The sequence below is a fragment of the Oryctolagus cuniculus genome, chromosome 10, assembly GCF_051225735.1.
Source record: "Oryctolagus cuniculus isolate XC-2025 breed Fujian yellow rabbit chromosome 10, ASM5122573v1, whole genome shotgun sequence".
Lineage (NCBI taxonomy): Eukaryota > Metazoa > Chordata > Mammalia > Lagomorpha > Leporidae > Oryctolagus > Oryctolagus cuniculus.
The window spans coordinates 53,916,818-53,933,860 of NC_142876.1; the positions used below are offsets into that span (position 1 = coordinate 53,916,818).

General features: G+C 46.6%; 1 protein-coding gene across 2 annotated transcripts in view; it reads right to left on the minus strand.

The window, feature by feature from the left end:
- Positions 1 to 3,693, minus strand: part of TTC39C (tetratricopeptide repeat domain 39C) — a 101,564-nt gene extending 97,871 nt beyond the window's left edge. The window contains exon 1 of one of the 2 annotated variants that reach the window (XM_070050389.2): positions 3,302 to 3,693. In XM_070050389.2, coding sequence (XP_069906490.1) covers positions 3,302 to 3,462 — 161 coding nt within the window. In that variant the 5' untranslated portion in view covers positions 3,463 to 3,693. The remainder of the gene's footprint in view (positions 1 to 3,301) is intronic. The other variant, XM_008261148.5, reaches the window with a different exon arrangement.
- Positions 3,694 to 17,043: the final 13,350 nt, after the last annotated feature.

Consider the following 17,043-nt stretch of genomic DNA (forward strand, 5'->3'; position numbering starts at 1 on the left):
CACTACAGTCACAACAGAAGCGGTGGGCAGCTGTCTTAGATCTCAAAACAAGACCCCCACTGTGCTTATACTTCTGATTCCAGTATGTACGATATCTGACTCACGCAACCCAGATTTCCCACCAACTCAGAATGGCCTTCATAATCATATAATCATGTCTCTATAAAGTAACCATTTCTCACTATGTAGCTATCAATGAAATATTTAAATTTATTTATTTATTTATTTTTACTTATTAGCTCAAGAAGCAGAGAGCGAGCGGGTGAACATACTTCCCCCATTCACTGGTTCACTCCTCAAATGCCTGCAACTGTGAGGTCTGGGCCAGGCCAAAGGTGAGAGCTGGGAATCCAGGTCTCCCACATGAGTAGCAGGAAGCCAACCACTCGGCCATCACTACTGTCTCCCATCTCGCTGGAGTCAGGAGCCAGAGCATGGCCACGTGGGACAGAAGCATCTTAACTGCTTTTGATTGTCTTATTCTGGCAATGTGGCATGAGAAGATGAACTGTAGCTTTAATAAAAACATAACTGCTATGCTGGACACAAAATCCGTTTCTGTAACTGTAACAACTAGGCTACAGAAAGCTGTTATGGGGCAGTGGGCGAAGAATGGCCGCCTGAGAGCGACACAGTGCTGAAAAAGGAGGCAGAGCTGGAATTTGGTTACCCCTTCGCTGTACTTACAGCGAGAGGGCTTGCACAAACACTTGTCATATGCTGAGCCTTGCAGCAGGCCATGTAACCTCAGAGCAGGAAGAGAAGTTCCCCGATGCATAGTAGGATCTTAACTTACAGATATTAAATCTTTAACTTTTTAACTAATATAGAAACCTTGCACATATTTGCGATGTAATACATGAATACTTTGTGTAACGTCCAATCAGGATAAACATCTATCTCCTGAAACATTCATTATTCCTTTATGGTGAAAATACGCAAAATCCTCTCGTTTAGGTTTTTTTTTTTTTTAATACAGTGCATTATCATATCGGTAGTCACCTTACCGTGTAATAACTTCTTACTCCTATCTAATCTAGAACGTCTTACTCCTATCTAACTACAACTTGGTACTTACAGGACTAGATGCTGGCAAGTTTGTATTGAGAGCTGCCACTGGGCCAGATACCACAGACTGTTTCCTTTCATCCCACCAGCCAAGCTACCGTGTCAGTGCTGCTATCTCTACTCCCATCTTATAAGTAAAGAAACAAACTTCAAGAAGCCCCAGTCAGCAGCTACAAAGTGGCAAAACTAGGACTGGAACCCTGGTAGCTGGAGCGTGGCATGTGACGGGTTCCTCTGTGCACCTGTGCTTTCCACGACAGGGATGAGCACAGGGACCTATACAATGACTTCCCACATCGCAAACAAAGCAGCTAGAGCAAGGGGAAACGAACAGGATAAGGCTATCACCTTCCCTTCACCCATAAAAAGGCTTTCTGACGTTACCGGAAAATAAAGTCGCAGGGCAGACTACAAAATACAAGAAATTCCGCGGGGCAGGCGGAATGGGAAACTTAACAGTCCTTGATTTAGAACCAGAGCGCCTGCACCCCAGCCCACACTAAACACGGGATCTCAGATCCCTCATTATGAACCGGTCAGGAGAAGCGACACCTCCCTCTTCTGGTGTCATCAGAGCAGTGAGAACATATAAGGAAAGCTGTCTAGCGCTGTGCTGGGCAGAGAACAGATAGGACAGTATTTCCTCTTATCTTCAGTCAGCTCTGCCATAAACAGCAAAGGCTGTGGGGGCGGGGAGGTTTCCCTTCCCACAACCCCCGAATGCACTCATTCTAACAAACACCTTCAAGGTGCCATCTCTGCTGAAGCGGTCTGCCTTCTGCTACCTGCACCCCACTGTGCAGACAGCAAGTTCCTACTCTGAATGCAAAGGCAACCCCAAGGCAGTAGTTAAGTATACTAAAGCAGTACAGAAAGGGCAGAGACCATTAAGTACCGCAGAAGACTGCAAAGCAAGAAGCACTGCAAACGACAAGGACCTTCAGCAGCAACTAGAGTGCAAAAATCACACTCTTCAGACTGCCTCCATCCAGCTCTCTTAGGACCCAGGCTGGCAGTTTGAAAGTCAGAGCCCATTCACATGTGTTTCATGAACGGCATTTCCAGAAGGTAAAACAAAGCAAGCTACAAAAGAAACCGCGGCACAGGCACGTCTTTCAAATCCTCCAGCATCCGACTTGACCCCAGGGCTTGTATGCTTGCAAAAGGAAACACTGAGAGAAGCTAAAAAGTTTTTTCCTTTTCAGACCCAAAGCAGCAAAAGCTCATTTAAAAGTCAAATGATTTGAGCGAGAAGTTCCTAGCTGTCCGACGCTTTGCCGCGAAGCATGTGGGAGCCAGGCTGGGTGGAAACCCCAGGCGTCAGCACTTCTGTCTCCCGTTCCTTCCCCTTACACACGGGCGCCCTCACTCCAGTCCAAGTCCGGGGTGGGGGTGGGGTCTCGGAACGTGCCACGCAACTGCTCATCCACTACCTCCGGAGCGGTCAACATGCAAAGCGCAAACTTGCTCCCTAGATCAGAAAGCACACGACGATTCTGGTCCCCAAGGAGATGAAGGCTCCTCCTACACCCACAAGAAAAGCTACCAGGTTGCGGTTCTTTTGCCTTTTTTTTTTTTTTTAAGACTAAAAAAATTAGCGGAACACATGGATTTTCCCTTTCATTCTTACTTATTTTTTTTAAAGCCCTCCTCCATTTCCTCATTTCCTTCTTCCCTGAAGTTGGAGGAATTCTGAATAAACACGCTCGCCTGGAACGCAGAACTCATGCTGAAGACTGAGTTTTTAGAAGCCGCCGGGCAGAGTCGGGCTGAAACGGTTACAGCCCTGCACGCCCGGGCACTTACGCATGTCTGTTTTCAAACAATGCAAGCTTCTAGAGCGCACCGCGATGCAAAGCAACGCGAGGCGCCAGGCACGGGCATGGTGCGGCCGTGAGCTTATGTCACAAAGGCTTCCCCGCAGCACGCGAGCGCGAGTCGCCACCCCGCCAGTCCCAGGCTCGCCCCTGCCTCCCAGGGTGAACGGGTTCGGGGACCGACGGCCGGAGCGGAACCAACACGGGGCACAGCTCTGGGAGGGCAAGGCTGCGGGGGCGAAAGTGCCGGGAGGCTGCGGAAGAGCTGGGAGGACGAGGATCACGGAGCGGGGGTGGGGTGGAGAGGGGCGAACAGCGCGGTCCGCGGCCGAGTGGCCGCCGCGAGGGGCAGGGGCTGTGGGCGGGGAGCCGCAGGTGGACGCGCGCGAGCCCGGCGGCAGGGGCGCGTGGGTCACCTGTATTGTTTGAAAAGCTGGTCCGACTCCCTGAAGCCGTTGTTGAGCAGCATGTTGATGCCGGCCAGGGCCAGCTCCGCGTCCTGCAGGGGCGCCGGCGCCGCCGTGGCCGAGTCTGCGTCGTCCCGCCGCCGCGGCCGCTGCTGCTCCGAGCCGGCCATGGGGCGCGAGGCCCTGCGCTGGGGTGGGGCGAGGTCGGCAGGCGGCTGCTGCGGCCCCGCGCGCGCCCGGAGCCCGGTTTCACCTGCCCCGGCAGAGCGCAGCGCGCAGCGGGCAGCGGGCGGCGGGGGCGGGGAGGGGCGCGGAGGGAGGAGCCGGGCTGGGCTGCGGCGCGGCGGGGGATTACTCAGCAGCGGCTCGCCCGCCCGCTCGCCCGCTGCTCTCGCTCTCGCTCCCTCCTAGACACCGGCTCGCGCGGGCACCGGCTCGGATCCGTTTCCGGGTGTCTCCAACCTCGCCGAGCCGGTCCCGGCCTCCGCTTCCTGCAGCCCCCGCGCGCCGCCCCGGCCCCTCCCGGCCCAGATCCCCACATGAGTCCCCAGGCCAGCACGCACGAGGCTTTCGGACCGCCCGCGGTCCAGAGCCCCAGCCGCTCCCCTCTCCCCCCTGTAGGGCAGGACCTGAGGGTCTAGGGGTAGGGGTACGGGGTTAGTGCCGCGGGAGCTCCCAGGGCTGGGAACCCCTGGCGACCCGCGCTTGTGACACCCCAACTCCCTCTCGACCCTGGGGCCGCCTGCTAGGACCGAGGCTGCCAGTCCCCGAGGAGGTGGGCAGCGGGGGTGGGCCTCTGGGCACCTGCCAGACCACTCCTGGGAGCCCGGTGCACAGAGGGGAGAGCGCGGGCGTCCAGGACCACCCACTCAAGCGGCCGCCAACATTGGCATGATAGAGCTAGAGGAGAAATGGAGGCCCATAACAATTACTTAACTAACTGTTAAAAGTGTATTCTGTTGCCATCCTGAGGATCAGCTATTCAGGCCAATGCAACTGAAAACTACGTGTAAAGGGGTGGTTTTTGCGTGACCAGATGTCAGCAGGTTAGCATAGGTGACTGAAATTAATCACCGTTACAGAGCAGCTCTCACTGTCATGATGATGAGCTGGTGGTGTCTGCGTGCTGTAAGACAATTCATAAATCACCTTTGGCTTGCCATTAATCTGTCTCAGCAGAATCGTTAAATGTATTATTACAGTCAAGCTTAGGCTCTTAATGCCAGTCCACCTGTCTTGAGTTGCCGTTTTGTACATTGCGCTTGATTAATTTCAATTTGAGCCCCCTTGGCCTGCTGCATTTGTAACAATTATTTTTAAAAATGGAAAACAAAACTCAGGTTTTAAAATAGTGAATGTTTAAACACCATGTCCAGCATCATGTAATGAGATGGGCATGGTAAATATTCACAGAAAATATTGCAAAATAACTCACTCTCATCATATGAGTTGCCTTCACTTATTTTGTGACTTGTGCCACCCCTTCCAAGAATCTCTCAGTCCATGCAGTGTTTCCAGCTTTCCCGTCTACAAATTCAAAAATAATGTGAATTGCTGTCATTCCCAGGCTAACATATGTGACCACTGCAGAACCATATGAATTCTTGAGTATTTGGAACAGCAAAATAAAAAAAAAATAGCAAGAAAATGGGTGGTTCTCACCCATGGGAAATAATACAGACAGCAATGCAGGAATCTTTGCATTCATGCTGCCTGAGAAGAAGGATTTGACAAGGTGACTTGTCTTTTTATTTTTATTTATTTTTATTTGACAGGTAGAGTTATAGACAGTGAGAGAGAGAGAGAGAGAAAGGTCTTCCTTCTGTTGGTTCACTCCCCACATGATCACTACAGCCGGCGCTGCACCGATCCGAAGCCAGGAGCCAAGTGCTTCCTCCTGGTCTCCCACGTGGGTGCAGGGCCCAAGCACTTGGGCCATCCTCCACTGCCTTCCCGGGCCACAGCAGAGAGCTGAACTGGAAGTGGAGCAACCGGGACTAGAACCTGGCGCCCATATGGGATGCCGGCACCATAGGCGGAGGATTAACCAAGTGAGCCACAGCGCTGGCCTGAAGATGACTTGTCTTGCTGTAAGCATTCTTGGATTTAAAGTAGTGGAAATCTTTAGCGTCAGCCATGTCAGAGTCCTTCTGTGGCATTCAGAGGCTGCAGCCTTTTGTTTCTGGGGAACTGAGAAAAAGACAAGTGTTTTCCTAGGGCCGGGCTTGGCGTTCTCCTGAGAGTGGATGCTGAGGGCTATGCATCCCCCACAAAACCAGCTTTGGGGGTCAGATCCCAGGTGAGAGAGGCACCCAGGTAGTTTTTAGTACCTTGATATCTTCGTATGTTTTGACAAGCAGGTGCTAGGGAGGGTACTGCCCATTGAGACCCACGCGAGGCCCCTGGCCACACGTGGCCTCCCCTGACCTAGCATTTGCAGGCTGCCTACACTGTGGAACCATCTACCCCAAAGCCCTGAGAATCTCATGAACCCTGGAGGGAAGCCAAGGGCTCACCGCCCAACTTAGGAGATAGCCTGCCCTCCCCCAGCCGGGGAAGACAGCCAAGCACAGTCCTCTGTGACCCTGTTACTGGGGAGGAAAAAAGGAATTTCAAGGAATTGGTGACACCGTGGGCTTTGTTAGCAAGTTGTACTTGGGGCTCTGCAGCTGAGGATGGGGGGAGGGGTGAGCAAGTGAAAGCGATCTTTGTGGTGCTAGTTCTGTCTCAAGAATTGAGCAGAGTGGGGCAGGCAGACTTGGGGAAATTTAACTGTTGAATGACTGGGACAAGGCCCAGTGCAAATGCCCCGCTCCCCATAATAGGTGGGGGAGAGGTGGTGCGGATAGATGGCTAACTCTACCATTTAGTGTACACAGATATGTACAGAATTGGATTCAATTGGATGTCCATTAGATTGGCATCATTATCATGATTGGACATTTTAAAGTATTTGCTCTGTTGTAAAGAATACAAAGAGGATTCAAAATCTGCCCCAGGATCCTGAAGGAAGATGACACGTGGACCACACTGTGACAGCTGTGGTTGGCACGGACTTCTGCCCAAGGTTCAACCAGCAAGTGGGGAATGAATGCTGGCGGTGTCTTATTCCACAGCTAACAACAGCAGAGAGTAAAGGCGGATAATGATGGATATTTTTGAGGCCATGGTGTGTATTACCCGCGAGAGGAAAGAAAATGTAGATTACTGACACACCAGGGCACCGCACACCTGATGCAGGGAGTACTTTGCACCTTCCTGCAAACCAAAGGCAGTCCCCAGTGCGCTAGGTTTAGACCAAACAGGATTCACTGGAGTGTGCCCTTCCACAGGAGAGGGAGAGGGGAGGAGAGAAAAGAAGAAATGCTAGCAACTGTAGCAAAGAACCTATTTCCTTTCTGCACATCCTGTGGGGATTGCCAGTATTTTGTGGTTCTTTGCATGATTTCATTACAAAAATGAAACTCCAAGTCAAACGTCTGCTACCCTTGACATGGTGGATTTTTTTGTTTGTTTCTAAGAGATCTTGGTTACAAATACTAAGAAAATATGACCCAAACTGGCACCAAAAAGCAAGTTTATTGATTCTTGAAAGGAGGCTTTCTAAAATGAGGCTGTCTCCAGGGCTCCAGCCTAGGCTGGCTAGAAATAGTTTCTCCTCTCCACCTCACAGCTCTGCCACTACTTGGGCAGGCTCTCCTCTCCTGGATCAAAATGACTTCCAGAAGCTGCTGGGGGCTACAAGCTGAAAAGCATCACTTCTCCCATAGCTTAACCAAAATCCTCCAATGAAATCTCATTGGCTTTGCTTGCCCTGACTGTAGTTAGATGCTCATCGCTGAACCAGTCCCTGAGGCTAGGAGGGGCGGAGCCTTCTGTTTGGCTAAAGCCAAACAGCCTTGGGGTGGGAATGGGCGGCTGTCTGGATGATATCATTTTCACCAAAACCATCTGACTGGGAAATTCCAGATCTCTTAAAACAGGGAGAGGTAGGGATTAGTCTTCTGAAATGTGTTTTGAGTTTTTAGAATTATCCTTTAAATGTAAGTTTAGAGAATAAAGTACCCTAAGAAAATTACTATCATGTGTGCTTTGGTTATATTAAATTTCTGTGCTAATACTAATAATTATGACAGATGTCTTCATGTATGTTTTTGTGAATATTCTCTATCAGTTGAAATATAGGTACGCAAAGTGTACAGAATTCTAAGGAGGAGGACAGCAGGGGAATTTGTCACTTCATTTTCATGTTGTGTCAGCTTCTTTTTCCTGAAGATCTATTTTATTTTATTTACTTGAAAGGCAGAGTGACAAAGAGGGGAAGAGAGAAAGAGATCATCCACTGGTTTACTCCCCAAATGGCCATAATGGCCAGAGCTAGGCCAGGCCGAAGCTAGAAGCTGGGAACTCTATCCAGGTCTCCCATGTGGGTGCAGGGGCCCAACACTGGGCCATCGTCCACTGCTCTCCCAGGCCCATTCACAGGGAACGGGATTGGGATCGGAAGCAGAGCACTGAGACTAGGGACCTGTGCTTTGATTTGGGATGCCAGCAGGTAACCCATGGTGCCACAACCTGCTGGCCCTTATTATATTAACTTTACTATCAAATTCAGACCCTGTATTCTACTGAAAGGGCTGTAACATTTACTTAACTGCTTTTATGTGGAAGGCAAATCAGGTCAGTGGTTGATTTAAATAGTGGGGCAGGTTCCTTCCTTTTCTGACCAGGAGGAAGCCACTACTTTCCCTCTCAAGAGGAGAGAGGGAGCAGACATTTAGCCTGGTGGTGAAGACGCCAGTTAGGCTGCCTGTTTCGCACAGTGGGGGGCTTGGGTTTGCTATCAGGCTCCAGTTCCTGACTCTGGCTGCTTGGCAATGCAGCCCCTCAGGAGGCAGTGGTGACGGCTCAAGTGGTTGAGTCCCTGCCATCTACTTGGGACAGCTGGGCTGAGTTTCCAGCCCCTGGCTTCCACCTGGACCAACCCTAGCAGTTGCAGGCACTGGGTGGGGGTTGCACTGTCTCCTAAATACTAAAGTTGGGGAGCCTGTGGCAGGTGCATTGTGAGGTCCAGCTGGATGTGTGTCTGACAGGTCACTCATGCTGCCTTGGCAATCCTGGTGTAGGAAACCATCCCCCTTTGGATCAGACATGACCTCATCTGCCTTTCCTCACACTGAATGCCCACTGGCTGCCCTGGGTTGTGTCCCTCCAGTACTGGCTGGCTGTAGCAGGGCCCTCTCTGGCAGGAGCACTTGCTCATGTTGTGTGTCTTTGAGTGGGAGCACAGTCTACTCTTGGTCTCATGTGATGTCTCCTTCCCCTTCTCTTCCTCTTTGGTTCCCTTTCCTTTGACCCATTTCCTCCCTTTTCATTGGTCGTCCCTGCTGCCTGGAGCTTCCCTCCCCCCACACCTGCCTCTTCTCTACAGAATCAGTCTCCCTCTCCTGGGGCCGCTTCTGATGACTTGCACACTTGCAGGCTCTGGCGAATGTCCCTGACTTCCCTGTCCACTGACAGTTCCTCTGCAGAGGGAGAGATTGTAGCTCAAGAACTGGGTCTGCTAAGTCCCTGGAGAGGGAAGTAGATGAGCTGGGTCCCATGATCGACCCAGGGAGCTGAGAGGTCACAGCAGGCTCCATTCAGTGCAGATGTATTTTTTTTTTTTTCCTGGAGGACCTAAAACCAAACATATCTTGCCATGATGATAAATTTCCATCTGGATTCTCCATTTTTATCTTTTTTTTTTTATCCATTTCCCTCTTGTTTCTAATTTTTATTGATATAAAGGGAACAGATGTCATGTATTTCATGTATAAAATTCAAAGAAAATAAGCAAACTTCTCACCCTCAATCACCCCTCCTTCCTGCCTTTCTTTTTTTTTTCCTTTTATTTTGGCAATAACATAATTTCAATGTACTTTATAATCACAGGCTTAATGCACCACTAACCACAATGTTCAACAAGTAAATGTAGAAGACCAGTGTTCCATGAAAATATAGACAAGGGCTATAAAAAATAATCAAATCATAAGATGCCAGCTCCATTCTTATACTTTTTTTGTATTCTGTATTAACTACCACATATAAGAGAAAACATGATGTTATCTTTCAGGGACTGACTATTTTACTAAGCAAAATGGTCTCCAGTTGCATCCATTTTGTTGCAAAAGACAGGATTTCATTCTTGTTTATGTCTGAGTAGTATTCCATTGTGTGTATATACCACATTTTCATTATTCAGTCATCAGTTGACATAAATCTGGGTTGATTCCATGTCTTAGCTATTGTGAATTGAGCTGCTGTAAACATGGGGGTACAGGTAACTCCTTCATATGCTGATTTCATTTCCTTTGGGTAAATTCCCAGCAGTGGGATGGCTGGGTCATATGGTAGATCTATTTTCAGGTTTCTAAGGAATCTCCATACTGTCTTCCATAATGTTAGTACTAGCTTGCAATTCTACTAACAGCATATTAGTGTACTTTTTTCCCCACATCCTCACCAGCGTTTGTCATTTTTTAAATTTATGGATGATAGCCATTCTAACTGGCATAGGTGAAATCTCATTGTGATTTTTATTTGAATTTCCCTGATGGCTAGTGATCCCGAGCATCTTTTCATGTGTCTGTTGGCCATTTGTATTTCATCCTTTGAAAAATGCTTATTCATGTTCTTTGCCTATTTTTAACTGGATTGTTTGTTTTATTGTTGTTAAGTTTCTTGAGATCTTTATATATCCTGGATGTTAATCCTTCATCAGATGCATAGTTTGCAAATATTTTGTCCCATTCTGTCAGTTGCCTCTTCACTTTGTTGAGTGTTTCCTTTCCTGTTCAGAATCGTCTTAGCTTGATGTAATCCCATTTGCCCATTTTTGCTTTAATTGCCTGCATGTTTTTTTTTTAAAGATTTATTTATTTTATTTGAAAGGCAGAGTTATAGAGAGGCAGAGAGAGAGACATAGAGAGAGAGAGAGAGAAAGTTCTGCCATCCACAGGCTCACTACCCAAATGGTCACAACAGCCAGTGCTGTGCTGATCCAAAGCCAGGAGCCTTGAGCTTCTTCCAGATCTCCCACATGGGTGCAGGGGCCTAAGGACTTGGGCAATCTTCCACTGTTTTTCCAGGCCATAACAGAGAGCTGGATTGGAAGTGGAACAGCTGGGACTCAAACCAGCATCTATATGGGATGGCAGCACTGCAGGTGGTGGCTTTACTGGCTATGCCACAGTGTAGACCCCGTTGCTTGTGCTTTTGGGGTCTTATCCAAGAAATCTTTGCCCATGCCAATGTCTTGCAGAGTTTCCCCCAATGTTCTCCTCTAGTAATTTGATGGTATCAGGTCAAAGATTTAGATCCTTGATTCATATGAGTTGATTTTTGTATAAAGTATAAGGCAGGGGTCTCATTTCATATCTCTGCATGCAGAGATCTGATTTTCCAATGCCATTTCTTGTAGAGACTGTCTCTTTTCCAAGAAGTGATGTTAAATTGTTTGCCAAAAACTAGTTGGTTGTAGATGTGTGGATTAATTTCTATTCTGTTCCATTGGTCTATGTGTCTATTTTTGTGTCAGTACCTGGCTGTTTTGATGATAATTGTTCTGCAGTATGTCTTGAAATCTGGTATTGTGAGACCTTTGGCTTTGCTTTTGTTGTTTAAGATTGCTTTAGCAATTCGGGGTCTCTTGTGTTTTCATATGAATTTTAGCATTTTTTTTATATTTAACAAGAATGTCCATATTTTTTTCTAAAGATTTATTTATTCAAAAGGCAGAGTTACAGAGAGGCAGAGACAGAGACAGAGTGATATCTTCCATAGGCTGGTTCACCCCCCAAGATGGCTGCAATGGTCAGAGCTGGGTTGATCCAAAGTTAGGAGCCAGGAGCTTCTTCCAAGTCTCCCATGTGAGTGCAGGGGCCCAAGTACTTGAGCCATCTTCCACCACTTTTCCAGGCACATTAGTAGGGAGCTGGATAGGAAGTGGAGCAGATGCGACATGAACCGGTACCACATGGGATAACAGTGCTGCAGGTGGCAGCTTTACCTGCTATGCCACAGCTATGCCCGTGGATGATCTTTTTGATGTGATGTTGGATTCAATTAATCAGTATCTTGTTGAGAATTTTTACATCAGGATTTATCAAGGATATTGGTTAATAGTTCTCCATCATTGGTGTACCTTTTTCTGGTTTTAGAATTAAGGTGATGCTGGCCTCATAGAAGAATTGGGATTAGTTCTTTAAAAGTTTGGTAGATTGTACTTTTATTAGGAGGTTTTTTGCCTTCACATTCTTTCATGATGCTAGTCATCTTTGTCTGTTTCTGTGTGTTGTACATCCCTAAGTATCCCTTGCAAGGCTGGGTGGGTGGTGAGAAATTCTTTCTCTCTCTCTTTCTAAGCCCATTTACCAGAATTTGCATTTTTAAAATATTTATTTATTTATTTATCTATTTATTTATTTGAGAGGTAGAGTTACAGACAGTGAGAGAGACAGAAAGGTCTTCCATCTGCTGGCTCACTCCCCAAATGGCCACAACAGCCGGAGCTGCACTGATCTGGAGCTAGGATCCTCCTCCGGGTCTCCCATGAGGGTGCAGGGACCCAAGGATTTGGGTCATTTTTACTGGTTTCCCAGGCCATAGTAGAGAGCTGGATCTCTACTGATCTCTGCTGAAGAACAGCAGCCGAGACTTGAACCATCACCCATATGGGATGCCAGCACCGCAGGTGGAGGATTAACCTACTGCACCACAGCGCTGGCCCCAAGAACTTCTTTCAATTTTTGTTTTAGAAGGTCTTTATTTAACCTCCATTTGAAAATGAGAGCTTCGCTGGGTACAGTATTCTGGGGTTACAGTTTTTTTTTTTTTTCTTTAAGGACCAAGCCTCTATCTCTCCATTCTCTTCTAGCTTATATGGTTTCTGAAAATAAATCTGCTGTCAATCTAATTAGAGGTCATTTAAAGGCCAGCTGGTATTTCTCTCTTGCACATTTTAGGATCTTTTCTTTGTGTTTTGAAAGTTTGAATATAATGTGTCATGGTAAGATTTTCTCTGATCATGTCTATTTGGGGTTCTATGTGCTTCCTGCACTAGATGTCCATATCTTTGTCCAAATGAGGGAAATTTTCTGCTGTTATTTCACTGAATAAGTTTTCTAATTCATTGTGTTTTTCCACTCCTTCAAGAATGCCCAAGACACATACATTTTCTTTTTTTTTTTCTTTCTTTCTTTTTTTTTTAACAGGCAGAGTTAGACAGTGAGAGAGAGAGACAGAGAGAAAGGTCTTCCTTCTGTTGGTTCACCCCCTAAATGGCTGCTATGGCCGGTGCGCTGCGCCGATCTCAAGCCAGGAGCCAGGTGCTTCTCCTGGTCTCCCATGGGGTGCAGGGCCCAAGCACTTGGGCCATCCTCCACTGCCTTCCTGGGCCACAGTAGAGAGCTGGCCTGGAAGAGGAGCAACCGGGACAGAATCCAGTGCCCAGACTGGGACTAGAACCCGGGGTGCTGGTGCCGCAGGCAGAGGATTAGCCTAGTGAGCCACGGCGCTGGCCACATACATTTTCTTATTTGATTATATCCCATAGACTCAGAACACTGTTTTCAGTTTTTCTTCTTTTTAATCTGCCTGAGATGTTTGTTAAGTTATATGATGAAGATGAATTGCTGAGAGTGCAAGTTAGAAGCATGGGGGAGGGAGGTTGGGCCAAGAGTCTAAATCATAGATTATGACTCTAGTCTTGTGATGCATTAACTCTGTGACCTGGGGGCGATTTTACTGCTACTCTTTCAGCCTCAATTTCCCCATTTGTAACATGAAGATAATCAATACTTTCAAAGCAACAGAATGAAACAGAGGGTTTTGTTAATTTGTAATACCAAAATATTATCTGAATCCTTACCATTAGTTTTCAAATATTAATTAAAGTCAGGGAATCCTTCTGTTCATATATTTACTTGTCAACATTATCATTATGAAATATCCAGCTCAAAGAAAATCTGTATAATTAAATAACTAGATACATCACATGGAGGTGGTTAGTTTAAAACCATTTCTAATATAAACAATGCATGTTTGCTATTACTGATATAGTGGAGGAGGAAGTGCATATTTTATTCAAAATGTGAAATTATCTTACATTCCCAGGTTCTTCATTTGACTCTGAATCGTTTCTGCTTTCACAATCCATTATTTTTTTTGTCACTGTCTGAGGTGTTAGACAAGGAGATGGATGTTGTTTGGTATGAAGACTTAAAAAATGCGTCTCTATGTCCTGTGAGTATTTTTGGCAGTCAGTTCTTGTCTACTGGCAAAGACGCATTGTTAACATAAAATAATGCCTTGTCCATACATCTATCACTTGTGTTTGGCTCTGGGGTTAGGTTAGTGATTCAATGTCTTACCCAAAACTCTGTGCACCTCAAGCCCTGCAGTAATTTAAGGAACCACTTGAAGAAAAAGTTTTCTATCTATGCAAGTAATTCATGTAATATCTGTGCAAACGCATGGGTGGCTCAGCGCTGGGGAGCTCGGCACTCTGGTTTTCTATAAGGAACTCATCGAAGGCTCTCACTGTGTTAGGGACATGAATAAGTACTGGAAATATTGAGATGAAGTGAATGCAGCTCAAAAACTTTTGTGAAAACTTGGAATTAAATTAAAATTTCATTTTGAGGCAAAACATTTGAGATCTATGTACATGCATTTCCCGGAACTTTCTGAAGTCCCATTGTATTGTAAGACACCTGCCCCAGAGAAGCTCCCGGCTGATGAGAAATGCAGACAGATACACTCTCACCACACAGTACACTAAGTGTGCTTAGTAGATCGCAAAGCAAAGATGGCCAGAATCTATTTAATTCCTATATTTACAGTGATGAGTTGCTTCATAAAGAAGACAGCGTCTGAGAACTGCATCACTAGGTGGTTCTTTCATTGTGTGAACATCAGGGTTACATAAACCTAGATGGTGCAGCCAACTACACACTCAGTCTATACCATCTAATTTACTGCTCCTAGACTAACAACCTACACAGCCTATCTCTGGGTTGAACACCATAGGCAACTGCAGTACGATGGGAGGTATTTGTATATATTAACCTATCTACTACACCAGTGTCACCGCAAGCACTTGAGTAATGTGTTGCCCTGTGACCTCACTTACGACCATGATGTCAGTAGGTGATAGCAACTTTTCAGCTCCATTATAATCTTATGGGATCACTGTCACATATGTCACATATTCATTATGAAATATCATTCACATATTCACATGAAAATGTCACTTGAGGGACATGACTGCACTTAATGTTACCTCCTAAATGATTATAACTTATACCTGTAAGCTGCAGTTCACTGATGGTTTATTCATTTGCTCTTTATTTATGCCCTTAGTATCCCTCCTAGGCTTCATATCTGAGTCACGGCACCATTATGTCGCTCCCCCATTCGCAGAGGAAGGACACTGGACCCTGCGCTGTTCTTTCTGCCCGGCTCTTCCCGGGTTAGCTGCCGGTCCCTCACTCGCAGAGGAACGACGCCGTCCCGGGTTAGCTGCCAGCCCCTCCACCTCCGTGGAGGGGTGGCACCCCCTGCCACTTTCCCCGCTTCCGCGGAGGAGCGGCACACCGCCAGCCGGCTCTCTCAGGGGCTGCTCAGGTGTTCCTTCAGATGTTCCTGGTGCATGTTGTCTCTCTCCTCCTTTATAGTCCTCTTCCACCAACCCCAACTCTGCTGCCCACATGCCGAGCACGCTGCTCTCCTCCAATCAGGAGCAGGATCAGCTCCTGGAGGTCAGCACTCAAGTTGGCGAGAGGCAGCTGCGTAGAAGTTTACTCCTCCCCAGCGCCATATTGTGGGAGAGCAGATGCATAGAATAAGTCTTAATTCCAGTAACTTAGTCTAGTCTCAATTGCTCCCCACACCTTAGGTGTCACACAAGGACCACAGCAGACCATCTCTCTCACTAATTTATAGCCATCCCCCCAGAGTGTGAACCAGTTTGAATTCCCCTCTTAGTCACCAAAGTAAGCTAATCACCACTTTTTGATCACTTGCGCATCTGTCTTCAAAAGAACACATACCACCACTGAAGTTACTAAAATAATGTGAATAAATTTTCAATACAATTCTAGAAGATTGGATAAGCTCAGTCAGGCTAAGGTGGGTGCACACACACACACACACACAGATATTAAACATATCTTTGGAATTGTGGGGAGCAGCTCGGACTGGACTAGGTTGCTGGAATTAAGACTTGTTCTATGCATCTGCTCTCCCACAATGTGGCGCTGGGAGAGGAGAAAACAGCTTTTACACAGCTGCCTCCAGTTCAGCCAATAAACTGTAGGACTTGCTCCTGATTGGAGAGCAGCGTGCTCGGCATGTGGGCAGCCGAGTTGGGATTGGCAGAGGAGGACTATAAAGGAGGAGAGAGACGGCATGCACCAGGAACATCTAAGGGGAACATCTAAGGGAACACCTGTGCAGCCCCCGAGAGAGCCGGCCGGCGGTGTGCCGCTCCCCTGTGGAAGTGGGGAAAGTGGCCAGGGGGAACCGCCCTTCCACGGAGGTGGAAGGGACAGTAGCCAACCCGGGAAGAACCAGCAGCAAACCCGGGGAGGGCCGAGCAGACGAAAGAACAGCGCAGGGTCCTGTGTCGTTCCTCCATGAAGAGGGGGAGCGACATAATGGTGCCGTGACTCGGATATGAAGCCTAGGCAGGGCTTAGTGTCGTTCCTCCATGAAGAGGGGGAGCGACAGGAATGTTCTGAAATTAGAGGGGATGGCTGTTCAACTTTGTAAATTCATTAAAAACTATTGAATTGCATACTGTAAATGGTGCCTTTTAGTATGTAAATCATATCCCATAAGCCCATTAATTAAAAAAATGAAGTCATTCTAAACCACAAGGTGCAGAGCAGAAGGAAGTTCATGGTTTGATTCCTGTTATTTCATGTATCTGGGGCAGAAAAAATAGTTTATTATGAAAAAATAATAAATCAGGGATGGGTGCTGGCTACCATCACCATCTGTTTGCTGCTGGGTTAAGCCTTTCCAAGTGTTATTTCACTCAATTTTCAAAATAACTGTGAAGTGGGCTTTATCCTAAGTTTACAATATGAAAATAAGTTCAAAGAAGTTGGCTAACTTGCCCGAGAACACACAGTCAGTAAGGATTTAAGTGGGATTGAAACACAGATCTCTTGGCCCACAGTGGTGAAGTCTTAATTAAAGTAAAATCTAGCATCCTCTACAGATTTGAGGGTATACACAGACCTAGATGGTGTGGCCCACTACAGACCTAGGGTATACGCTTGTATTATTGTTTATGTGCATTGTTGTATATATGTATGGCACATGGCTGTAGTAATATAATACTCCTTATTTAGAAAGTATTTTGAAGAAATGAAAATATATGATTTAATATATGTTCTAACTTACCTAAGCTAGAAGAAAGCCCAAGCACTGAATTTTACAAAAAACTCCATGTGATTCTAATGCCAGTAAATTTTAGACCCTCCTATGACAAAGACTTGGCTAGATGGTAACTCTTGGAAGGCAGAATGGTTTTGTTCATCTCTAGCCTGATTTCTAATCCTTAATATACATTTAAGAAACATTGTATGAATACAGAAGGGAACGCAAAATTGAAATATGGTGTTGATGGTAAGTCATTTTTAGATCCTTGCGTATGAACAGCTATCTTATTAAACCTAGAATCAAATGCATTTTGTTTGAAA